The 27066-nt window shown below is 44.0% G+C and overlaps 1 protein-coding gene across 3 annotated transcripts in view; it reads right to left on the bottom strand.

The window, feature by feature from the left end:
* The window catches only part of LOC147725392 (ADP-ribosyl cyclase/cyclic ADP-ribose hydrolase 1-like), a 355077-nt gene that overhangs the window by 183256 nt on the left and 144755 nt on the right, over positions 1 to 27066 (bottom strand). For all 3 annotated transcript variants that reach the window (XM_086964520.1, XM_086964519.1, XM_086964521.1), the window contains one exon: positions 10878 to 11013. In XM_086964520.1, coding sequence (XP_086820646.1) covers positions 10878 to 11013 — 136 coding nt within the window. The remainder of the gene's footprint in view (positions 1 to 10877; positions 11014 to 27066) is intronic.

The following is a 27066-nucleotide window of genomic DNA, read 5'->3' on the forward strand; positions in this document are numbered from 1 at the left end:
GCCAAAACAATGTGTGTATATCCACTGTCTGTTAGCTGAAAACAGATTTCTGTATCTGAGTTTGCTTAGGGTACAGGGACTGCCTAAGCCAGGAGTTTATTGTTAGATGTGGGAGGACACTAAGATTACCATGGTACACTCAGCAAACACCCCTGCACTCAGAGCCCAGGTCTAGTGTGGCTTAAAATGCCAGTTATCTTGAAAGTGCCCAAAGGGGGCACTAGTAGCCCCTGGAACCTTTACCCCATTGGTTATTGTGTCATATTTGAAACTTTTAATTTACACACACACATGTCCTTGGGGCATGTGTGTGTGTGTAAATGGATCTTAAAGTTAAATTTCAGGGGTGCAGGGAGGGGTTCTTTGGACCCCCCTGCACCCTTGACATTGCATTCACATTTTGCGATTCGCAAAATGAAATTCGCAAAATGTGAATGCCTTCCCATTCATTCCTATGGGCCTTTTGGCCCACAGGAATCAATGGGAAGGGTTTCATTAATTGTGATTCGCAAATTGTGAATCGCAATTAAGTAAAAATACTGAATCGCAAAAAAAAAGCGAATTTTTCATGCATTGCCATTTGCGATTTCTAAATTGCGATTCCTTCATTTTCGCAATTTAGGAATCGCAAACGGCAACAATGATGCATCTACCCATAAGTGCCTCCACTGAGCTCCTGTGGGTAGTAGAGGTTTAGAAATGTACTCTTGTGGTGGATAAAAACTTAAAGGACTAAAGTCAGAAGGTAAAATCTTTCACCAGGGGAAACCTGACCCACTAGTCATTCATGGTCATCATCATATTGTGCTTAGCCCTGTTCTATCGTAATCATTGACTATCATTGCCTCTTTGTGCATCTTACCTTACAAAGGTTTCAAATTAAATAGACAACAGATGTAAGTACTTGTAAAAGGACACAAGCAGATGGTAATATGTTACGTTTTTCAGAAGCCAAATGATTGCTCTTGCGCAACTATGAGGTTCTCCTTTTCCCCATTTCTGTTTATAACTCTTATATTCAAACATCCATTTTCACAGTCATGAATTGTGAATACAATTTAATGTACAATATAAGCAGATTTATTTGCATCATTCAGGCAATTTGGAGATGAAAGCAAAAACAGAGACTTGTGCCAGAGATAGTAATAAACTAATTAATAAATGTATTTTCATAATTTGGCTTGTCAAAGTAGAACACTGAAAAGCACTTCATAGTGTAAGGAGTGACTGCGCAGATATTTCAGAGAAGATTACTCAGGGATCGACTTCAGTGTAGATATTCATGTGGAGCAAATTTCAAAGTCGAAGACAATGAACAGCAAATTACTGCCTTCTTTACAGGCAGCAACATGCTTAGGGATCTGCTTCATACTTTTGAATGAGAAAATGGATGTTCAAATGTTTATTATATGTTTTTGTGTGACATGAGTGACGCATTGGATCTTAAACCCAGTTTGGCCTAGACAGAGAGCAAGAATAGTGATTTCAGAATCAGTGTACCAGTAAGGATGAAAGTCCCTGACAACATATGCAACTGTGCCATCCTCTTAATCATTGAAAAGTCTACTGGCTTTTGTTTTTTGACACCTGTTTGTGGGTCCTGGTCTTGAGGGACCCCTCAAACTGAGAACTGGTCTCCTGAGGGTAACTTTATTGGTTTTGCCTAAAAGAGAGAGCCCTCCATTGCTGTATCCAACTAGACCGGCTCCATGTGCGGTACCCACTGACTTCATCATCGCCCTCCTCAGAATCGCCATGATGCGCAGTTTCTTTCTATTACAAGGCACTTCTATCTACAGACCAAAGGGGTGGCCATGGGTGCTACATTTGCCCCGGATCTAGCCATCATTTATATGGACCATTTTGAGCAGAGTCATGTACTGAATAACATCAACCCTTTTGTTTCCAACTTAGGCTTATGGAGGCGTTACATAGACGATATTCTCATCATTTAGTCTGGGAGCAACACTGAACTGGAGGACTTTCATTTTTGGCTCAACCAACGAAGCCCTAACATATAGTTCACTATACAATCGGATACCCACAAAATTGATTTCCTGGATATAATAATATTTGCAGAGGATGATGAGTTACACACAACACTATATCGCAAGCCTGCGGAACGAAATTTGCTACTTCAGTATACCAGCCATCATCCTCGAGATTTGAGGGACAACCTCCCTTTTGGGCAATTCCTCCTGATCCGAAGGAATTGTTCCAACAAATCTAACTTCATGTCAGAATCTGTCCCTGAATCTATCCTGTCTTCACATTCATTCCTCCATTCCTCTATGAAAACTATTCTCTGTTTTCGGTATTTGTTGAGAGGCTTTTACCCTCCTGCGTTGAGAGGTCCTGGCTGTAAAATGTGGTTATTTCAGTCTCTCTAAATGCATTTTTGACAAATGCTGACGCCTTTTACCCTCCTGTGTTGAGAGGTATGGGCCTCACTGGCTATCGTATTTAGAAATCTGTCTTACTCGAATATTGGCTTTGACCCCCACTGTCGAAACGGGTTTTGGAACAAACGCTTACTCGCCTGCGTTGTGTCGTACGTGTGAGTTCAGGGGCAATCGCATTAACCAGTCATTTATGCCCTTTTTTCATATTTTATACTTTGTCCTGGGTCAAATATGTTCCATACGCTGGTAAGCGAACCACATTTTTTAAAATCAGGCAACATTAGTCAAACACTTCCACCCCTTTTCTGTCAACACAACGGGGTACACCCAAGCATTGAGGTTATAAGATATTCACTTCAGTGAGACATGACTCTGCAAAATCCCAAGCGATCACAGTAACCCTGGCAACCATGCCGGTGTGATTAGCGTCTCCGCGAAACCACTCCCCTTGAGGTTGCACGCATCTAGCGGTGACGTTTACTTCCTCGCGCTCCGCTGGCCACGACCGCCTATTTACACTGCGATATTCTTGGATCGCGTCCTTCACCACGGAGATTGAGGCCGTGACGGATCTGATATGTCTGGTAAGAGGCTGGTTCCGCACTTAATCGTACTAAGATTTCGTAATTCATGCTTGTGCGGTTTCACAAACCGCCACCATGACTTCGATCCCAGCACGGTTTTCTGCAATACAGATCCCGTGTTTGGTTGACCGAATTTGGCGATGCTCTTCATCACACTTTCCAGGATCACCGAGTTTGTGATCCAAGTGAGTTCTAACAGGTATTTTTGTCTCTTTAATATTGGGGTCTATGCGCATACCCGTCAACACGGGTTGCCCTTCAAGTAGTGTGTACTTTGGTGTGCGGTCCGCACACCGCCTAAACGATTTCAAGTGTTAGTTTCCTTTCATTTACAGACCACGCCTTATGCCGACCTGCTTCTGGCGGCTCCAGTGCTCATTGAAATTTGTGGAGGAGGCATCGCGATCGTCCACAAGAACACCATCCGCATCTCGACCAGCTCCTACGACACCCTCATAGCCACCGAACACCTCCACTTCAAGATACACACCGACCCCAAGACAACACTCAGAGGCACCCTCATATATAGATCCCCAGGACCCCGTACATAATTTTGCGAAGGCATCGCTGACCTTGTCAGCCCACACGCCCTCCCTTCCGAGGACTACATTCTCCTAGGAGACCTCAACTTTCACCTGGAGAATAACAACGACAACAACACCCCCACCCTGCTTGATAACCTCGCCAATCTCGGACTCAAACAGCTGGTGAACACCCCCACCCACTACGCCGGACACACGCTCGACCCAATCTTCTCCTCCAGCAAACACATCTCCTTTAATCACACCACAGGACTCCATTGGACGGACCATAGCTGCGTACACTTCACCTTCAGAAAGACAACGACCCACCACCACCCGCAACAGGTCCCCCGAAGAAACTGGAACAAAATTACCCTCGACCAGCTCACCACATCACTGAACCAAAACCCTCCCGCCAGATCTACGGACCCAAATCAAGCAGCCTTTAATCTCGCACAATGGATCACCCACTGCGCTGACGAACTAGCACCCCTGAAAAACCGTCCCAACAGACCAGAAAGCAAAAGAGCCTCCTGGTTCAATGACGACCTTAAGAACTCCAAAAAGAACTGCCGCACCCTCGAGAAAACCTGGAGAAAAAACCCAACCGCAGACAACATGACCGCCTTCAAGAACGCCACCCGCAAACACCACCAGCTGATCCGCACCACTAAGAAGTCAGCATTTAAAGACCGACTAGACAACAACGCCCACAACAGCAAAGAACTCTTCAGCATCGTCAATGAGCTCACCAATCCCAGCACCGGCAACAACGACATCACTCCCTCTCAAGATTTATGCGACTCACTAGCCTTGTTCTTCCACAGCAAAATCGCAGACATACATAACAGCTTCAGCGACCTGAGCTCTCCCCCTACCTCTGAACTGAAGCCCCCTACCACCACCCTCCGCGCCTGGACCCCAATCAGCACCGAAGAAACCATACGCATGATGAACTCCATCCATTCCGGATCTCCAACTGACCCATGCCCCCACCACATCTTCAATAAGGCCGACTCCGTCATCGCACTCCAACTCCGAGATATCATCAACTGCTCCTTCAACACCGCTACCTTCCCGGGAAGCTGGAAGCATGCCGAGCTCAGCGCCCTCCTGAAGAAACCTACAGCAGACCCCACCGAACTTAAGAACTACCGCCCCATCTTGCTCCTCCTGTTCCCCGCCAAAGTCATAGAGAAGACCGTCAATAGCCAGCTCGCCGCCTTCCTTGAGTCTAACGGCTCCCTTGACCCCTCACAGTCCGGATTCCGAGCTAACCACAGCACCGAGACCGCCCTCATCGCAGCTACAGACGACATCCGGACACTGCTCGACAACGGGGAAACAGTGGCCCTCATCCTCCTGGATCTTTCCTTAGCGTTTGACACGGTATGCCACCGCACCCTAGTACATCGCCTCAGGAACGTCGGATTACAAGATAAGGCATTGGACTGGTTCATCTCGTTCCTCGCCGGAAGAACCCAAAGAGTCCATCTCCCCCCTTTCAGATCAGAGGCCACCGAAGTCATCTGCAGCGTACCACAAGGATCTTCGCTCAGCCCCACCCTCTTCAGCGTCTACATGAGCCCCCTCGCATCCATCGCACGCCAACACAACCTAAACATCATCTCCTACGCTGACGACACTCAACTGATCCTCTCCCTTACCAAAGACCCAACCACCGCCAAAACCAACCTACACGAAGGGATGAAAGACGTAGCCGAATGGATGAAGAACAGCCGCCTAAAACTGAACTCGGACAAGACGGAAGTCCTCATCCTAGGAACATCCCCCTCTGCCTGGGACGACTCATGGTGGCCCCCGGCACTAGGCAGCGCACCCAAACCATCGGACCATGCTCGCAACTTAGGATTCATCTTAGACTCCTCCCTCTCCATGACCAAACAAGTCAACGCCGTCTCATCATCATGTTTTAACATCCTACGCATGCTCCGGAAGATTTTCCGATGGATCCCCACCGAAACTAGGAAAATGGTCACCCAAGCACTTGTCACCAGCCGACTAGACTACGGAAACACCCTCTACACCGGAACCACAGCCAAACTGCAGAAAAGACTTCAACGCATTCAGAACGCCTCCGCCCTACTCATCCTGGACATACCTCGACACAACCACATTTCAGAACACCTGAGAGACCTGCACTGGCTCCCTATCAGCAAGAGAATCACGTTCCGTCTCCTCACTCACGCACAGAAGGCCCTCCACAACCTAGGACCCAGCTACCTCAACAATCGCCTATCCTTTTACACCCCCACCCGCCAACTACGTTCGTCCACCCTAGCCCTCGCCGTGATCCCACGCATCCGTAAAGCCACCATGGGAGGAAGATCCTTCTCTTAACTGGCGGCCAAGACCTGGAATTCCCTCCCCTCTCACCTCCGTCTTACCCAGAACCACCTCTCCTTCAGGAAGCAACTCAAGACCTTGTATTCGATCAGTAACGAACCCCTTTCCCTTAAGCGCCTTGAGACCCTCTGGGAGAGTAGAGCACTATACAAATTTCTGACTTGACTTGACTTGACTTGACTTGACTTGACTTGATTAATATACAGGGTGAACACAGTGAGGAATTACATACCTCTTTTTACAATTTGTTTTAATCGTATTACATTTTTTCCTCTTTTCTTCTCCTCCCCCAGAGACAATTTAAAATACGTCTCACCTCTCGCACGGAGCCCCTTGGGCCCTCTGAGTACCATGTAAATCCCGTATCGTGATACAGCTGATCACGGTAACTAGTGCCTCCCGCCCTTTCTCAACCATATCATTGAGTGTTTGTCAGTAACGCCTATTTGTACTTTGACTGACTGCCTTTGTCCCCCAGGTTCTCCCCCCTCATCCCGCCCTCCTGTCCTGAAGAAGACCCCTCCCTAAGGTCGCTCAGACACCTAGAATTTGTGGGGTCGAAACGTCAACAGTCATCTTTTGTGCCAGCTTTCTAACCAGATTGTTGATTTATTTTACAATGGTTTCTCTTGTTTGATGGCTTATGATGGAATTGTCTGAACATTTATGTTATAAGTGTGGCTACATTTTTAGGTCAACACGGTCTTAATGATCTAATGTGATATGTCACCTCAATTTGCACTATATTCCCAGCAAGCCCTCATACTCATCTTGCACCCCCCCCTTTCAACCCCTCTTCCCTGGGGCACAAATGTTTTTTCTTATTTGGAACAATATAACTCTATCAATTATTTGCTATGAAATCTGTGTCTGGATTCATTGTGATTACAGTGAATCTAAATAATACGTTGGTTTATTCTTTATGAAACTTTATTTTTCAACTCAACCTTCCCTTTCCAAAGGTTCCGAACTGGGACCCCTTACCTATGTACTAAGTATCCAACTAGTAGTCTGAAGAGTGTAGCACTACTGAGCCCACCTGTACTATCCATTATCACCATCTGGTGACCTCATAGTGAGATTTGCTGTTTTTGAGGTGCATAGTTACACTGAAACCAGCTTCCAACTGGCCTTCCCTTTAAATTAAATCCAGACACTTGGGGTAAATGGGGTCTCTTCATATTTAGTAATTTTGTGGTTTGGGATGCTCAGGAGCATCATAGTCATGACTTTTTCAATAATATATTGCTATCCCCTGAATAAGTGCACCCAGATAATGCTATGCAAGTACTATTGATGCTCTGGCCAGCAGCAGTTCATGAACATTTATTTTTATAATCCCATTAGTTGCAATCTGGAGAATGCATGCAACCCAATGAGGACAAGACCACCCCCTGTGTCTTCCTCTTTCAGTCTTTGTTTTCAAGGACATTTCTGAGGGGGTGTAGAAGGTTATCTACAACAACCCATTCTTTGGAGATCCCTTCCCAGACTTCTCTGTGAGGTGAAAACTGTGCTGCAACCTGACTGGTGCTGTAGTATAGAGCTGCATCTATTTGAGTCCAATTGGAGGATACACTGACTGATTGGCAGTGAGACTTTCCCAGCTGCCTCTACCTGGATATATAAATTATGGTTTTCCTCTAGCTTGCTGAACAACTTTTGGACGTTCAACTGCATGAACACTCCAGCGGTTGGTGTTTCCAGAGAGTGGATATTAGTGCTGCTTGGTCCTGTAGGATCTGATCTCCACTCCTGGCTTCTCCTCCCTATGTTGATGCAGAGCTGTCTTGCAACAGTGAATTCTGCTGTTACTGTGGCACACCATCATGAAGACTCCACACAGATTCCATTGTGGTATCTGTCTGTCGCCCATCTAACTTGCACTGCAGAAGATACCAGAACATTGTAGAAGAGACTAGAACATGAAACGTACCAGTCACAAAGTTCTAGAATGTAGAGTGAGGAGCCTGCACTCTTCTGAACTGGCAGTTGGAATACTGTGGCCGCGGTGTATGGAATACACCTTAAGCTTCTCTTCACTCATTGGTCTGCTTATTGTGTAATCTGTCTAGCCTCCATTGGATATCCATCCCACACATGCTTCTTTTCTTCCTCTCACCTATGTTGCAATGAGAGGAACTGCTCTCGCCTTGTGTCCTATTTCTAGCTCTTAGCGTCTAATTGGAGTTAGCTATGGTCTAGAGGAAGTGTACTTGTGGCAGTTTCTACCTTTGGTTCCACTTCTGACCTCCCACTAGCCTCCTACTTAATAAAATTATTCCTTTTCATGTAGATAAATGAAACATATTAATCTGTTATTTTGAGGAAATTAGGAGCCTAGTATACCTTTATTGATTATATTGTGGGTACAGCATAGTGAAGAAAAAATGACTTTGCAAAAATGCACAGACATTTTGAAAGTTGGTGAATAGCATGTTGCAGCTGACAACAGGGTAGTACAAATGTTAAGTAGGCAGATGATTGCATAATGTTCTCAAAAAGCCATCTTCAATTTTAAAATGTTACACGAAACATTGGTGATTGCATACCTTTTAATACCTCAAATTGCATAGGCTATTTTCTTTATTATTAAACTAGGTCATGTTAATGATAGAATTCTGTACATGCTGAGTGTTAGAACTGGCTATTTCTGGTTGGCTAAGGCAACGCCAAAGCCAGGCAGAAACCACCATTCTAGTCAGGGCAAGGGAGTATCACGCCAAGATAACCCCTGCTCACCCCCTTGGTAGCTTGGCACGAGCAGACAGGCTTATCCCGGAGGCAATGTGTAAATCATTTGCGCACGGACACAACAGAAACAACATCCTAGGCACACCACAATAGGAACTCCACACAAGGTTATATAAAAATAACTTTTGTATTGTCAAAACACATCAGATAGTAATCACACAATATACATTGTGCCAACTGGCACGGGTAATATTCACAAGGGATTATTTACAGGGCAGGGCCACGTGGGCCACTGTCAGAATCAGCACTTTAGAACATTCAGAGGTGTAGACAAGACACATGATGTATAAACATACATTCAGCGGTGTAAGAACAAGGCACCAGACGCATCAAAACACATTCAGAGGTGCAGCACAGGAAAACACATGATGCATAAAAACATTCAGAGGTGTAGGTAAGACACATAATGCATAAAAACTTTCAGAGGTGTCACAGACATAATGGCACAGCACATTAAGCATAACTCAAATTTGGGCCTAACCAGTAAAAACTACAGTAGGCAATCTCTCACTAGTCTAAACACATTAGACTCTCCCCCTAAGCATAACTCACATTTAGTGGCGTAACTCACATAGTGAAATAAACTCTCACTAGCATAAACCTACATAGGTAAAATAACCTCATAATCACATAGCGCAAACATCACCTTAGCCAATTACTATCATAAACATAGCAAAATCACATTGCGCAAAAATCACCTTAGGGCCTTGCGCCCTACCCACATATCAGTCCCCTTGGCCAACTGGCCATCTCAAGGAGGCTCAACAGCCTGTAAAATCCTTTGTCTAGCAGGGTGCAGGCAATGTGAGAACCAGCTACAACTGGTTATAGAGAACTCCTTTCACAGGCCAGGCTAGGGACATCAGACGCACCACAGGGGGTGGAGCCAGCTTTGTGTGGGGAAAGCCCAGTCCTATTCAGGCCCAGGTGCACCCCTCCCCTCACATCAGCATGCTAATCACTCCATTCACCACCGGGGCAGACCCACCCAGACTCTTGGAGCCAGGCTCACCAGCCAGCTTCAGCCAATCACACGCCAGACACAAATTACACAAATATGCCAACTTCTAGAAGTGGCACTTCCACACTAGACACAATCATGCTGTATATACCATTGCGCAGCATTCAATCTCACGAGTTCGCACATACCAAACTCGACCCTGCACTCCCCACACATCAGGAACTACCATGGGCATACATATTCCCCATTCATTCCTATGGGAGGGCAGGTCACTCTCACCACACACACAGAGAGCTCACGCACTTTACACTGTACCACAGTGAAAAAGTGCGCAGAGGCCTAAAATCACCAACACCAGGCCACAGAAACAGGCTAGGAAAAAGCAAAAAGTTTCGGGGTGAACCTGCCCAAAAGGGCCAGGTCCAACACTGAGCAACCAAATCAAGGAACCCCTCAGACCTCTAATGTGCATTATTGGTTGTAGGGCAACAGCAGACTAAAAATGCAACCTTGTCTCTTACAGTACACGTAACAATATGAGTGCCTCCAAAAAATATATAGTAAAATAGCAGAACAAACAAATATAAAAAATACGACTTGGGATATGTTTTTGCAGGTCTCTGATAAAATCTGTTTTCTAATATTATTCTTCCCTCAATAGGATTTTTAAAAGAAACTTTACACATCCCAAGTAGTTTTAATATTCTTAAAACAATTTAATGAAATCTGTATAGGAAAAAATATGTAATAGTTCAATTACACAGATCATAATTTATTTTTCTTTTGCTTCATGAAACTTTAGTATGGGTGTATTAACATTTGAATATCAATTATAAAAAATAAACATGCTCATCTTTCCACAGAAAGTCAGTTTTTGCAAGCAAAGAAGCTCAGTCAGCTAAAAGCCTGACACTGCGAAGATGCCTTTTCTGGAGGTTATGTGTTTCAGTCCTGGCATTGGAGACTCTGCTTTTATCCTTAAACGAAATAAAGCTGAAAAAGTGCACACTTATTTTCATGAAAACATTTTCTTTTTACGTTTCTCTTAGTGTTTATCTGAGGGAAAAGAGACAAATAACACTAGGATGGTTAAAAACCGTTTTGGCAAAGTTCAAGAAATGTTTTGCCATACCCTTTTTTAAATATATGTCTATAATTGGCACACAATTCTTCCTCCAGATTTTTCTTGTGCATAAAATGATACTATGCATGGACCTCAAAAAATCTTTCCAACACCAAAAAGGATTTTTACATTATCCTACCCATACCAACATTATTATGATCATACCTGAAGTGTAGGATTTGCCACACCAGGAGAGGCCATTTGTGATGTATCCCAAGAGTGTGTCTTCCAAGGTGATTACGTTTTGTGCCGCATTCACATAACGATGCACTAGATCAGATGTCTTACTCCAAAATAGTGACTGAAAGAATTAAAAATCGATTGTTATCATGGTAACTAATGTAAAAGGACTTTAACACTTGTGTATGAAGATTTTGGATAAAACTACTTCTTAAAAGTGTGAAAAGATTAATCTCTATCATCCCATTATGAGAAGTAGTAAATGCTGCATGTGAAACAGGGCATGGGCAGTGCCAGAACCCTAATCAAGATCCTTTATTTGGTTTTTTACAACTATAAAAAATAAAACTTAAAATATATTACAATATAAGTTAATAACAAATTTTACGATAAAATACATTATTATATCTGGATATGTGCAAAATAGATTCCTATTCATTTATAACCCTGTTCACAAGTTCACAGTAGAGTGCATCATTAAGTCTAGATCTGTACAGGGTTTCCCGACTCATTAGTAAACATATTCACAGGTTCAATGTCCGCTTTTTTAAGAGTGTGCCAATCAAAGTTAGTAACTTTACACCACGACAAATTAAAAGGGTTGATGATCCCCCACCCAGCGGGTGATGGTCTGCCTACATGTACGAATATTAAGCTCTTTTACAATTGGTTTTAGAAGCGTTCTTCTCGCTTCACTGACTGTAAGACAAACACACATCACGTGGCATATGGACTCCTTATGATATCCACACAGTCTGCAAGTTGCGTTGAGGTAATTCCCTTTCCAACTTGGTTGCAGATCCTTTGTTTCGTATACTCCAAACCGATACAGCATATACTTATTTTTTAGGAACAATCCGAAGAAGCTGCTAGACATTCTTGCGGTTTTAGTTTTACATAAGAATTTATCACTGTCCAGGAGTGACGTCTTTTTGCCACTACAATTTTGTCTAGGAAAGATAGTTTTTTTGCAGCGCCATTGCACACTCTATTAAAAGCGACCCTCTCATCTTACCGTCCCATGCCTCTTCAATGTCCAATTCCACCAGAGCTGTTCCCATGAATATATTTTATTTTGGTTGAACTGGGGCCTTATTTCTGTCCAGCATAGAATATTCAGGGTACCGGGTTCCGAAGAGCGAAGTTTCCAACACAATTTCACAAAAACAGATTGCCTCTGGAATTTCTGATTTTGAAGTTCAAACTCCAGGCGAATCTGGGCTGGTGACACTTCTCTAGGGAGTTTCAAAATGGCTTTATACACTTTTGTCTGTAAGTAATTTAAATTTTAAAATTCCCAGCCATGCCATATTTCCAATCCATAGGCCATAGCTGGGAGTAATTGTGCTGCCATTGTTTTTAAAAGATAACTATAAGACGGGCAACTCAATTTTGTTTGTAGCTGTTTATATGCAAAAATTAAGGTTTGTGCCTTTGCTTTTATTTCATTTTTCTGATCCGTAAAGGACATACATCGCCCTAAATTTATGCCCAAATACTTGTAAGTACCAACTTCCTCTATCTCTTTACCCTTGGTGAACCACTTGAATTTTTTCGATCTGGGGCCTACTAAACACACCACCTTTGTTTATTTCCTATTTATCTCCAGCCCCTGAAGGTCGAAGTAATTAGTCAGGTGGTCAATGACTCTTTGTAAGCCAATAGGGGTTTGGCTTAGGATTACAATGTCGTCTGCGTATTGCAGATACTGTATATGGTCCTCTGCCAATTTCGGGGGATGACCATTTACTTTTGACAAGTGGATGTTCGGATCTGCAAGGTACTAGTTAAAAAGGCTTGGGGCCAAAACACACCCCTGTTTCAGACCATTTTTTATTTCAATCTTAGATGATGCTATGCTACCATCTCCCAGCTTCACCCGGGCCCAGGTTTCACTGTTGAGGGCTACTATGGAGCTAATTAGTTGCTGCGGTACCCCCCATCCTTTTAATTTTGCCCATAGTCGTTCACGTGGGACTCTGTCGAAGGCCGACTTTAAGTCTATATAACATACACATAGTCCTGATTTCTTCAGGATTGCTTTTTCTGTAAGAAGTGCTATGGCTGCCAAATTTGTGCTTGTACCCATTCCTTGCCTAAAACCGGTTTGGTATTTGAGAATAATACCTTTCTCCTCCATCCGTTCCTGTAAATGTAGTAATAAACATGAAGCATACCGTTGTGCATCAACATCCGTCAAGGCTATGAGGCTGTAATTACTAGGCTCATTGCGATTACCATTTTTATATATGGGATGAAATATGCTCCCTCTCCAAGAGTTAATGATCTTATTTTGAGAATACAAATAATTAAAAAGCGGAGCAAGAAAATTTGCCCAAAATTCTGCATCGTGTTTGAAGATTACGTTTGGAAGCCCGTTTGGCCCTGCAGCTCCCTCCTTTTTCAATTTTTGTATTACTTCTTTCAGTTGTTTGTTGTCAATTAGGGAGGTTATGCCTTTATGATTTGGTTCCTGTGATAGGTCTTCAGTCTGAGCCATATCATGTGGGACTAAGATTTCTTCACTTTGTGCAATTTTCCAGAATGTGTGGTTAGTATGCTTATCCTCCTGCCGGATATCCGGTCCAGGTCCAGGTCCAAATTCATCATTTCACATTCGTATTGTTGTATATGTTTTGTATATATTGTTCCCAAATCTTTTCACTTATTCCAGCTTTATGAGATATTCCTGTTCCTTTAATTAACTTGTTTATTATGCCCCAAAATTCACAACTATTGGGCTGTTTGCTGGCCCAAAGTAATTTTTCCCACAGCTATTCCATACGTTCCTTTTTTGCCAATCTACACCTCTCCCTAAAAGTCTTCCTCATGTCACTAATATTGTTATTCGTCACCGGATTTCCGGATTTTATGGCCCTAACAGCGTTTCTTGATTCCCTTATGATTATGAGTGCCAGAACCCCAGGGGACAAGAAGGGGTTACTGGGCCCAACTGTGGGATTGAGGCCTTTTACTCCTGATTTACAGTGGAGACTCCTCCGCTATGGCAGAGGATCGTCGCCCCACTGCTTTTAAGCAGTGCCAAGTAGAAACATAAAGGGGCTCATGATGATGTTGGGCGGAAAGCCTCTGCCCGACACCGACTCGGAATTGTGACTAACCGACTTGCAGTCAGTCGTTCCGACCGCCGGATTACGATGCAACCGAACGCTGTTCAGTCAGAGTCCCATTGTGACCTATGAGAGCTTGTGTTATGCCTGACAAGCGGCGATAACACAGGCTCCTATGGGGAAATAGGGTGTTTGTGGGAAACACTGCATCCTGTCACAGGCACCCCATGGTGCCTCACACACATTTCAGGGTTTCATAGGGGGGTCCCTTAGGTACCCTCTTGGACATTAACCATAGACCACCGGGGGACTTGCAGGGGCCCCAAAGCCACTTTCCAACAGCCTTTTCTTGTCAGACAGGCCGATGTGGAAAGGCTGTTGGAAATCGGCATCATAATCCTGAGTGTGGAAATGCTGTCCATAGGAGTGTCCAGTTCCGACCAACAGGAATACTCTACGGGTCGCTTGGAACCAATTTGGAATGAACACATGGTTTACATTCTGACCACGAACATCGCAATCGAGCGGGCGGAATATAAACCGACTGAGTCGGTCGGAAGGGCTCAGACGCAGTCAAGGAGATTCCGACTGTTGGGAGGAGGCTTTCCGCCCGACATCTTAATGAACTCCAAAATGATAATAGCTTAGAGTTATCATTTTATGCTTCATGTCCTGCTGCTTTGCGGGTGGGCAGGGCTGCTCTGCTCTCAGAGTAGGGGAGGTGTGGTTTGTCCATTCCGTCTCGGGCCGCCTAAACCAGTCATGTGCACTTTCCCCATTTTCCATGCAAGCTGCATTACAGCCTGCATGGAGAACAGGCCCACCCCTCCAGCCCCTGGCTGAGCACTGTGACATGGTGCTCAGACCAATCACAACACTGCATTGTGGAGGAGCCTCCACTGTAAATCAGGAGTAAAAGGCCACTGCATTGCAGTGTTGTAATTGGCTTAGTGGAGGGAGCCTTGCTACCTACTTCCTGTTCCTGGAGTCTGAGGCAGGAGAGCAGGGGCAGAGACACGGGACCCAGACTCAAGGTAAGTTTATTTATTTTGTATTACCCCATGGTACCCCTGCAACACCCCCCTGCAACCTCCCTCATGACCCCCAGTCACGCTGCACCACCCGCCTGCCATGCCAGCCGCCACTGCTGATGTACCAGGGCCCGACTTAATATGGATTCTGAGTAATTGGGCCAAGCACCCCTTCTGCACTTGACTCTCAGGACAGCAGGCCCAAGCAATCTAAGGCTCACAACTGAAAATGAGTGGAGCAGCAGAAATGAATCAATGTGAGTTATTTTGTTTTCTACCACCACTAGTACAAAGGAAACATATTACATTCACAATCAATCACACAGTCCCCCCTGAGGTCGGGGCTGTAGTGTTTCTTTGGCATTTCCTTATCCCACTGTCTCCTGTTAGCAGTGCGAGTCTCAAGAGTAAACTTTAATTCTTAAATAAGTCAATATTGTGCCCTGCTACTATGTCCCCTGGGGCAGACAGGTCCGAAACTAGTCTTACTCACATCAGCAGGTGTAGAGTGTCTGGAGTTCCTGAGTTTGCCATGTCTGTGGATACTCGAAGCAGCTGCAGCTGAGTTCAGGTTACTCTCCCACACACGGCCCAGGCAACTGCAATAAGTGGGTGGAAAGTCCCTCACTCACAGTTGTGCTTCTCATGGGATTGGAGGTTCTCTGCAGCTCCTCCTACGGGGTAAGTGTCCAGTTTGTCTCTCAATGAGATACAGTTGTGAAGAGCCTGATGCTGGTCCCTTGCCTAAGTGATGCAGTGCAGATGCTACCACAGCATCTTCACCTCTCTGTCGGGAGATGGCCAGATTGCAGATCAAGATGCTCCTGGTGAGCCCCACTGGAATAACGGGTAACTGTCTCTTACAGTACATGGGCTCCACCGGGTAGGCAAAGTAAAATCTTTTGTGGCAGCCCCTCCAGCTCTCCTCTTCCTCACAGGGCACACTGGTCTTTGCAAGCAGGCAGGTGATGGTGCTCCAGGTGCTAGGGCAGGTGGCCTTGGATTCCCTGGGTGATGTCCCCTTACCCAGCAGGGAGACTAGTAGGACTTGGCCACCAGTCCTAGTCACAGGCAAAAGTCTTGAAGAGCTTCATCTTCTCACACAGCTCGTCTGGCTGCATGGCAGATGACAATTTTTAGGCTCTCCTATTCATATAATCAATTTCAATACACCATGTGGCTTATTATGACGATGGTCGGAAAGCCTATGATTATGAGCCAGTTGGAATTGAAACCGGCAGGTAATTATGGGTGCCTTACGACAAGAACAAAAAATCAAGAGGGGGGAGGTAGAGTACTGATCCGTTCAGTCTCCTTTGGATAAGAAAGATATCATAGGGGAAGGATCACTTGTCCTGCATAACCAGGGTATGCAGGTAGGTACGTTGTGTCTCAAAAATTAAAAGACCCTCCTTCACGTGTATTTGTGGGTGTTCATAGCGGTATATGTTGTCTCCCCGCTTTTATACACGTGTGTGTATAATCCTTGGGTCAGTTTTTAAGCAACCTCCACCTGGAGGATTTACCCTTGGTTAAAACAATAGTGATCGTGAATAGGTGAAGTGATAGGGGAATTAAAATACCCGTACAGCCAGGTATATGATTTTATTAGGTCTGGATTCGGGTAGCTCTAGGCAGCGGTAAGGTCTGCCGCTCTGGAATAATTAGGAATTCAAGCGCACTGCAAGGTGAATCTTAAAAAAACGGTCAAAATGTTTCAGCCTTGTTGACTGTGTAGGTCGGTAGGCTTTCTTCAGGACCAGTGCAAAGTGTGAAGGTGAAGTGAAAATAAATTGAAAGAATAACCTGTTTTAGACAGTCCACGGTAGCATTGTACCTGTAGGAGAAAGTTTTAACATACACGACAAGAGTAGGGTAGAAGAGGGGGATAGAAGACACAACACAAATGTACAAATAGTCAACAAGTTAAACACTGATGGATTTTAAACAGCTTTAAAATGGCAATACTTTAGCACAGGTTCGCATTCTTGAAAGGTCTCAACTCGTTCATTCTCATGCCTGGTGATGGTGGTGGCATGCGGAAAAGTCATCCAGTCTTATAAACCTCATGGGGTGAAGTTATATGAGCTACGTTGGTCAAGCCGCCACTGGTTGTATAATTGGCTCTATATCGGTGCTCGTGCAGGGTGGGTGGAGGTGGGGGGGCGGCAGAGGTCTTGATGCCCCAATATTTAAAACGACCCTCGCGTATAGACGCTGACAATTTATCTGGTGTGGAACGCGGTGCTTTTTAAAGGCGATTTGGTGCTTCGTGAAAATCTTCCTTACAGCCAATTCCTCAGACTGAGGAGGAATTGTAGTAAAACCTCAGATTACAAGAGACAAGCCAACGACCATTGTGAAAAACTAAAGGTACGTGATTACCCACAATCTGTGATCAATAAATGTAAAAAGAGAGCGCGGAACCAACCCAGGGAGTCCCTACTGGAAACAACACAAAAACAACCACAAGAGGACCCCATCACTTGCGTCACAACTTACAGCCCTGTGACGAACAAGATCAAGAAAATCATCCTGAAAAATTGGAGGATCCTAACATCTAACACCCTAACCTGGCAAAAACCCAGGTTTGCAAACAGAAGGAGTCGCAACTTGAAGGATCTCCTGGTCCACACAAGACTCCCACCTAAGAGACCCAGAGAAAGAACTGGTCTATGGAACAATCCACCGACAACAGGACATTTCCCATGCGGCACGTGCTCGGTTTGTAGTCTTACCAAGCCAACAAAAGAAATACAACTACTGCCTGACTTAAAGTGGACAATAAGGAGACATACGAATTGTCAAACCAGCCATGTGAACTACATGATTACATGCCCGTGCCACATGCGCTACATCGGCATGACCTGCAGGAAAGCAAAGCAAAGACACTGCGAGCACCGGAGTAATATCCATCATAAAAAAAGCACAACCAAAATGTCCACTCACTACCTGGAAGCAGGCCACACTGTCACCGACCTCCAGTGGGTCATTTTGGAAACAATCGACATAAAAGACAGGAACGCAGTGAAACTTCTTTTTGGAAAGGAACAACGCTGGATACACAGACTGAAAACTGACTCCATGGGCCTGAACGACAATATTCCATGGTTGAGCCTTAACAGATAATTTCACATCCCAAGACAATAAGTTCTGTTCTGTATGCATGCAGTCATTTATGAACAATGACCACTGACCGTTAAGAATATACTATGCTCCATAAGACGCCAGTCCAAAACCTCCAGTGAATTATTAGAACAACTACGAGCTACTATACCTCCACCAATAATCATTACAATCTTCTTCTAATCAGATCCAGTTTAAACCCCTACGTTTTTTCTAAAATTAAAAACGAAAATTATTCTAAACCTTAATAATTCCTCCCTTGCGACTACATAATTTAGTAGTACATTTCGACACCCGAATTATATTTTTAATTCGAAGCTCGAACTACGCGGTAGTATTTCTACCATCTCTACTGACAGCCATATCTAACACGGGAAGCTTACACCACCAATTCCGGGTAAGAAGAGGCAGCGATAGCACAAGCTACGCAGGAGGAGTCACGCCACAGGTATCGCTAGTAACGCTGTTTACCGCGAAAACAGTGAGTTAATCCTAGCAGTATACTTAACATTTCCTCTCTTTCGGCAGAAAGGCACTCCCTCCCTGTCCCTGATCCGAAGAAGTGCACAAACGCATTTCCCTAGGTATGTGCGGGCAACTTTGACCTCAGGAGCACAGCACAGTGCGCGCTCTACACCGGCCACGCACTGTATAGCCAGCATCACATGCACTTTTGAACTATGCCCGTAGCCATCACTCTAAACATTGCGGCACCTATTTCCAAACATTAAACGCGTTTTGAAACCACCGCGTTTTACGCCAAATGTACGCACAGCTTAATATTGATAATCTGTAGTATGCCCGCAGCGTGACATAGTGCGCCTCAGCCACACAAACCTCGCGGCACCTAATTTCAAGCACCAAATGTCCTTTAAAAAGCACTGCGTTCCACACCAGATAAATTGTCAGCGTCTATACGCGAGGGGTCGTTTTAAATATTGGGGCATCAAGACCTCTGCCGCCCCCATCCACCCACCCTGCACGAGCACCGATATAGAGCCACTTATACAACCAGTGGAGGCTCGACCAACGTAGCTCACATAACTTCACCCCATGAGGTTTATAAGACTGGATGACTTTTCTGCATGCCACCACCATCACCAGGCATGAAAATGAACGAGTTGACACCTTTCAAGAGTGCGAACCTGTGCTAAAGTATTGCCATTTTAAAGCTGTTTAAAATCCATCAGTTTTTAACTTGTTGACTATTTGTACATTTGTGTTGTGTCTTCTATTTCCCTCTTCTACCCTACTCTTGTTGTGTATGTTAAAACTTTCTCCTACAGGTACAATGCTACCGTGGACTGCCTAAAACAGGTTATTCTTTCAATTTATTTTCACTTCACCTTCACACTTTGCACTGGTCCTGAAGAAAGCCTACCGACCTACACAGGCAACAAGGCTGAAACATGTCGACCGTTTTTTAAGATTCACCTTGCAGTGCGCTTGAATTCCTAATTATTCCTGAGCGGCACACCTTACCGCTGCCTAGAGCTACCTGAATCCAGACCTAATAAAATCATATACCTGGCTGTATGGGTATTTTAATTCCCCTATCACTTCACCTATTCACGACCACTACTGTTTTAACCAAGGGTAAATCCTCCAGGTGTAGGTTGCATAAAAACTGACCCAAGGATTATGCACACACGTGTATAAAAGCGGGGAGACAACATATACCACTACGAACATCCACAAATACACATGCATGAGGGTCTTTTAATTTGTGAGACACAACGTACCTACCTGCATACCCTGGTTATGCAGGACAAGTGATCCTTCCCCTATGATATCTTGATTATCCAAAGGAGACTGAACGGATCAGTACTCTACCTCCCCCCTCTTGATTTTTGTGTTCTATAGCAGCGTGCAGCTGTGGGAGAATTTCTGAAGAAATTCACAAGTGAGCTAGCTCACCAGACCAACATTGCCGCAGTATTTCACCATGGCAAAAAACTTTGGACTCAGTTATACAACTGAGGAGATTGACGCAATACTAGCCAGACCACCGCTGCTCCTAGAGGGTGACCTCACTCAGACTCTGTCTGCAACAACAGATTGGGATGAACTCACCGAAGCAAAAAGAGAGCAAGTCAGAACAGCTGTACACAGCATCATAATGACAGAATATCTCAGTGTAAACGCCGCACCTAGAGGACTGTGGGTTACAAATGCCCCTCGAATTTTCCTCAAAGATTTAGCATTCAGGAAGGACTGGTCAGCCATCAGCTGGAAGTGCACTAGAGACTATCTAGTCCTAATTATCAAGACTGCAACCAGACTAACGGACGAATTAACCATCAAAATTGATATCCTGGAGACGAAACTCAATAACACTGTAAATATCACCATTTACAAAACCAGGTTAGATGAAATCAATAAAGAGATGAAGGAGAGCCAAGAATACCTAACCCAAACCAAACTACAGAAATTGGCCAAAGAGTTAAAAAGGTTTTCCCTGGAACGCATACACCCTTACAGTAGTAAGGATTTCAAACCAAATGACAATGCGTCAAATTATGACTCAAACAGCGTCTCGTCCAACGACAGCTCTGATCAGAGCGGAGACGAGTTCCCCAACCGAGGTAGAGGAAAGTACCAGAACAGGAGAGGCAACCGAAGAGGCCGCAATTTCTGGCGCCCCCCATACTTCCAGTCAAACACACAGGGGATGCAGTTCCAACCCTTTAACCCACACTTCCAAGGCTGGCCCAATCCTTACTTCCAGATGCCCCCACAAATGACCCACCAGATGCAACAACAAGCAGGCCAAAATTACCAACATGGGATTCCTTTATTAGGGAATCGCCAATCTAGACAACAAACGGGGAAAAGAGGAGTAACCTGGTCTGACCAAACCAGACAGGTCCAGACAAGAAGCATAACCAGAGCCAAAACAGGACCGGGGCCAACAACCTCATCGTAAACCTCTTCAACAAAATCCTGACGGATGAACAAGAAAAAGTGCTTAATAAAGGCCTAGGATATGTACCGACTCCAAAATTGGATATTTTCAAAACCAAGTGTGAACTTGCCGAATTTTGCCGAACACTGAAACTAAAGGCATTCTTTAAAGATCAGCCGGCATCCACAGCAGAGGGCGACAGATCATTGAGGAACAAATCTACCTTCTGCCCCCTGAACTCGCAGGTCCCAATTGAAATTGCCACGTTCGAGCAGGCCATAATGAAAGAAGTTGATGCACTAAACCAACAGCCACAGAAGATGTTTCATAATATAGCAAAAGCTGAACTACAAGCACTAACAGATTTGAAGAATGACGGGGAAATCGTCATCAAACCGGCCGACAAAGGAGGAGGAGTTGTCATACTAACATCCACTGGTTATGACAAACAATGCATGGACCTCTTAGCAGACACCAAGTTTTATCAAGTCCTCTCCACAGACCCTACTATACGGTTACAAAGAACCATATCAATGATGATTGAAGAAGCAGAGACTAAAGATGGGTGTCCAAAAAAGAGGCTGAATACTTGGAAATGAAGTCCCCCAGAATTCCATACTTCTACTCATTCCCGAAAACTCACAAAGAGAGAACACCACCTCCAGGGAGACCCATTGTCTCAGGGATAGACTCAGTGCTAGAACTGCTCTCCCAATTTGCTGACCAGTACTTAAGACCACTAGTCCAACAGACACCTACTTACCTGAAAGACACCCGCGATCTCCGAAACAAGTTACAACATTTTGAATACTCACATGAAACTATGCTATTAGTGGGCCTTGACGTCGAGAGTCTATACATAAGCCTGCCACAGCAGAAGACTTTAGACACTCTCGAGACTATACTGTTCAATGCAGACTGGCCCCACAGAACACCCTGACATTTCGTTCTGGAGTGCTGTAGACTCGCCCTAACAGAAAATTATTTCCAATACAAAGACACACTCTACCTCCAGTACCACGGTACTTCGATGGGGAGTACATTTGCCCCCAGCGTGGCAGGGCTCTATGTCAGTACTTTTGAGAGCAATCACATCCACAACAAAAGCAATCCCTACCTCAGTCGTACCCTTTTTTGGAAAAGGTATATCGACGATATCCTGTTGATATGGGAAGGAGATGCTGCAAGTTTGCAGGACTTCCACACATGGATAAATTCACTGGATGATTGCCTTAAATTTACCTACACGGCTAATAACCACAGCCTTGATTTTATGGATATCAACCTGTTTGCTGAAAACAACACCTTACAAACTTGAACTTTTTTCAAACCTACAGCAAAAAACAGCCTACTTTCCTTCAATAGTTTCCACCCGCGCCCCCTTCGTCAAAATCTTCCTTACAGCCAATTCCTCAGACTGAGGAGGAATTGTAGTAAAACCTCAGATTACAAGAGACAAGCCAACGACCTTTTTGAAAAACTAAAGGTACGCGATTGCCCACAATCTGTGATCAATAAATGTAAAAAGAGAGCGCGGAACCAACCCAGGGAGTCCCTACTGGAAACAACACAAAAACAATCACAAAAGGACACCATCACTTGTGTCACAACTTACAGCCCTGTAACGAACAAGATCAAGAAAATCATCCTGAAAAATTGGAGGATCCTAACATCTAACACCCTAACCTGGCAAAAACCCAGGTTTGCAAACAGAAGGAGTCGCAACTTGAAGGATCTCCTGGTCCACAAAAGACCCCCAACTAAGAGACCTAGAGAAAGAATTGGTCTATGGAACAATCCACGGACAACAGGACATTTCCCATGTGGCACGTGCTCGGTTTGTAGTCTTACCTAGCCAACAAAAGAAATACAACTACTGCCTGGCTTAAAGTGGACAATAAGGAGACATACCAATTGTCAAACCAGCCATGTGATCTACATGATTACATGCCCGTGCCACCCCCTTTTTGTAAAACATGCGCTACATCGGCATGAACTGTAGGAAAGCAAAGCAAAGACTCTGCGAGCACCGGAGTAATATCCATTGTAAAAAAAGCACAACCAAAATGTCCACTCACTACCTGGAAGCAGGCCACACTGTCACCGACCTGCAGTGGGTCATTTTTGAAACAATCGACATAAAAGACAGGAACGCAGCAAAACTTCTTTATGAAAAGGAACAACGCTGGATACACACACTGAAAACTGACTCCATGGGCCTGAACGACAATATTCCATGGTTGAGCCTTAACAGATAATTTCACATCCCAAGACAATAAGTTCTGTTCTGTATGCATGCAGTCATTTATGAATAATGACCACTGACCCTTAAACATATACTGTGCTCCATAAGACGCCAGTCCAAAACCTCCAGTGAATTATTAGAACAACTACAAGCTACTATACCTCCACCAATAATCATTACAATCTTCTTCTAATCATATCCAGTTTAAACCCCTATGTTTTTTCTAAAATTAAAAACGAAAATTATTCTAAACCTTAAAAATTCCTCCCTTGCGACTACGTAATTTATTAGTCCATTTCGACACCCAAATTATATTTTGAATTCGAAGCTCGAACTACGCGGTAGTATTTCTACCATCTCTACTGACAGCCATATCTAACACGGGAAGCTTACACCACCATTTCCGGGTGAGAAGAGGCAGCAATAGCACAAGCTACGCAGGAGGAGTCACGCCACAGGTATCGCTAGTAACGCCGTTTACCGCGAAAACAGTGAGTTAATCCTAGCAGTATACTTAACATTCCCTCTCTTTCGGCAGAAAGGCACTCCCTCCCTGCCCCTGACCCGAAGAAGTGCGCAAACGCATTTCCCCAGGTATGTGCGGGCAACTTTGACCTCAGGAGCACAGCACAGTGCGCGCTCTACACCGGCCACGCACTGTATAGCCAGCATCACATGCACTTTTGAACTATGCCCGTAACCATCACTCTAAACATTGCGGCACCTATTTCCAAGCATTAAACGCGTTTTGAAACTACCGCGTTTTACGCCAAATGTACGCACAGCTTAATATTGATAATCTGTAGTATGCCCGCAGCGCGACATAGTGCGCCTCAACCACACAAACCTCGTGGCACCTAAGTTCAAGCACCAAATCGCCTTTAAAAAGCACCGCGTTCCACACCAGATAAATTGTCAGCGTCTATACGCGAGGGGTCGTTTTAAATATCGGGGCATCAAGACCTCTGCCGCACCCACCCTGCACGAGCACCGATATAGAGTCACTTATACAACCAGTGGAGGCTCGACCAACGTAGCTCACATAACTTCACCCCATGAGGTTTATAAGACTGGATGACTTTTCCGCATGCCACCACCATCACCAGGCATGAGAATGAATGAGTTGACACCTTTCAAGAGTGCGAACCTGTGCTAAAGTATTGCCATTTTAAAGCTGTTTAAAATCCATCAGTTTTTAACTTGTTGACTATTTGTACATTTGTATTGTGTCTTCTATCCGCCTCTTCTACCCTACTCTTGTCGTGTATGTTAAAACTTTCTCCTACAGGTACAATGCTACCGTGGACTGCCTAAAACAGGTTATTCTTTCAATTTATTTTCACTTCACCTTCACACTTTCCACTGGTCCTGAAGAAAGCCTACCAATCTACACAGGCAACAAGGCTGAAACATGTCGACCGTTTTTTAAGATTCACCTTGCAGTGCGCTTGAATTCCTAATTATTCCAGAGCGGCACACCTTACCGCTGCCTAGAGCTACCCGAATCCAGACCTAATAAAATCATATACCTGGCTGTACGGGTATTTTAATTCCCCTATCACTTCACCTATTCACGATCAATACTGTTTTACCCAAGGGTAAATCCTCCCGGTGGAGGTTGCATAAAAACTGACCCAAGGAGTATGCACCCACGTGTATAAAAGCGGGGAGACAACATATACCGCTACGAACACCCACAAATACACGTGCATGAGGGTCTTTTAATTTGTGAGACACAACGTACCTACCTGCATACCCTGGTTATGCAGGACAAGTGATCCTTCCCCTATGATATCTTGCCTTACGACAAGCTCAAGGAGCCCGTCGGCCAGTTGGAGGCTGGCCCGTAATCCCGAAGGCCGTTCATTCATCCCTTGGGATTACGATGCACGGTTTCCCGCAGGGATTCCATGCCGGCCTTTCTGACATGGAAACCTTGTAAGAAAGCAGGTTTGGGGGCCCCTACCAGGGCCCCTTTGTGTGTGCAGCCTCCAGTTGGGGGCAGAGGGGGCACCTATGGTGTCCCCAGTTAATCCCTGCACCCCGTGACTGGCACCTTGAGGTGCTTGCGATGGGGTGCAGGTATTGATACCATCTTCCATTTCCCTATGGAAGCATGTACTATGGCTGGTTTATGCTCCCATATGGACATATCGGAATGAGACTGAACAGTGTTCGTCACATCCAAATCAGACGGTCGGGACTGCTGTCTAGGGGTCGGTTGGTCCCGTTTACGAAACGTGTCAGGGAGACGAAGTCCGCCCAACATCGTAATCGACCCCCAAATGTGATTTAGGGTCAGTTTAAGATGGAGCCTGCTTATTTTAAAGTGTCAGCGTTGAGACAAAATATTGAGTTGGAAATATCAACTTGCAGAAATATCGAATCAAACGTATTGTGACATGGAAATATCCTCAGCAAGAATTTTGTTGCCAGAAATATCGATTTTAAGGTAAGTAATATCGGTTTTTAAAATATCAAAGTCATTATTTTTGATGTGTAGGTTATGATGTGTGTAGGGGTACAGGGTGGGAAGTAAATTAAATGTAAATAATTAATATTCATTTTTTTTAAATAATGATTATTTAATTAATAATTAATTATGTTAATTGTGTAATTAAGATTTTTAACTAACATTTTAGGTGTGGGTTTAGGTTTTGTTGTGGTATATAGTAGAAAGGAAACAACATTTTAATTAGTGTAGAATAAATGTTTTCATTGTGAATTGAAAGTAACATTTATTATGTTAATTATGCAATTAATATTTCATTACATTTTAAGTTTATGTTGTATATTTTGTGTTGGTATATTTGGGAAAGTAAATATATGTAATGAAATAATTAATTTTTATTTATTGATAATTTGATAAATATTTAAGTTAATAGTGTAAATAATTAGCTTTTTAAAGTTAAGTTTAAGGTGTTGCTTGTAAGTTTTAGTGGAGTATATGGTGGGTGGTAACTAAAATACAATTATTTAATACATTATTTTTCATATGAAAATTATGATTGGATTTACATTTTAATGATGTTTGTAATTATTTATGATATATATTTAAGATTATAATATGTGTTCATTTTAAATATTTTTTTATATGTTATATTTGTGTTTTTTTAATATTCATGTTTATATATATATATGTTTTATTATCTTATTGTTTTGCAGATAATTGTTTATAATGTAGTACAGACTGCAGTGGGAATATTACATTTGTTCCTTCCACAATCCAACACTTCCCCTACTGACTGGAGTGGGAATAGTAAATTCTACCACTTCACAATCCAACTTTTTCCCTACTGTTACACTCAGTGGAGTGGAAATAGTAAATGTTATCCCTCCGCAATCCAACACTTTCCCTACTGTTGCTCTGACTGGAGTGGGAACATCAAATTGTAACCCTCCACAATCCAGCACTTTCCCTACTTTTGCACTCAGAGTGGGAATAATAAATTGTAACCCCCTGCAATCCAACACTGTCCCTACTGTTACACTCACTGGAGTGGGAATAGTATAGTTTACCCTCCGCAATTCAACACTTTCCCTACTATTGCACCTATTGGAGTGGTAACAGTAAATGTTATCTCTGCTCAATCCAACACTTTCCCTTCTGTTGCACTGACTGGATTGGGAATATTACATTTGACCTCTCTACCATTCAACACGTTTCCTACTTTTGAACTCATTGAAGTGGAAATAGTAAATGTTATCCCTCTGCAATCCAAAACTTTCCCTACTGTTACACTCATTAGAGTGGGAATAGTACATTTTACCACACCGCAATCCAACACTTTTCCTC

The sequence above is a fragment of the Lissotriton vulgaris genome, chromosome 3_2 (genome assembly GCF_964263255.1).
Source record: "Lissotriton vulgaris chromosome 3_2, aLisVul1.2, whole genome shotgun sequence".
In the NCBI taxonomy this organism is placed as follows: Eukaryota; Metazoa; Chordata; class Amphibia; order Caudata; family Salamandridae; genus Lissotriton; species Lissotriton vulgaris.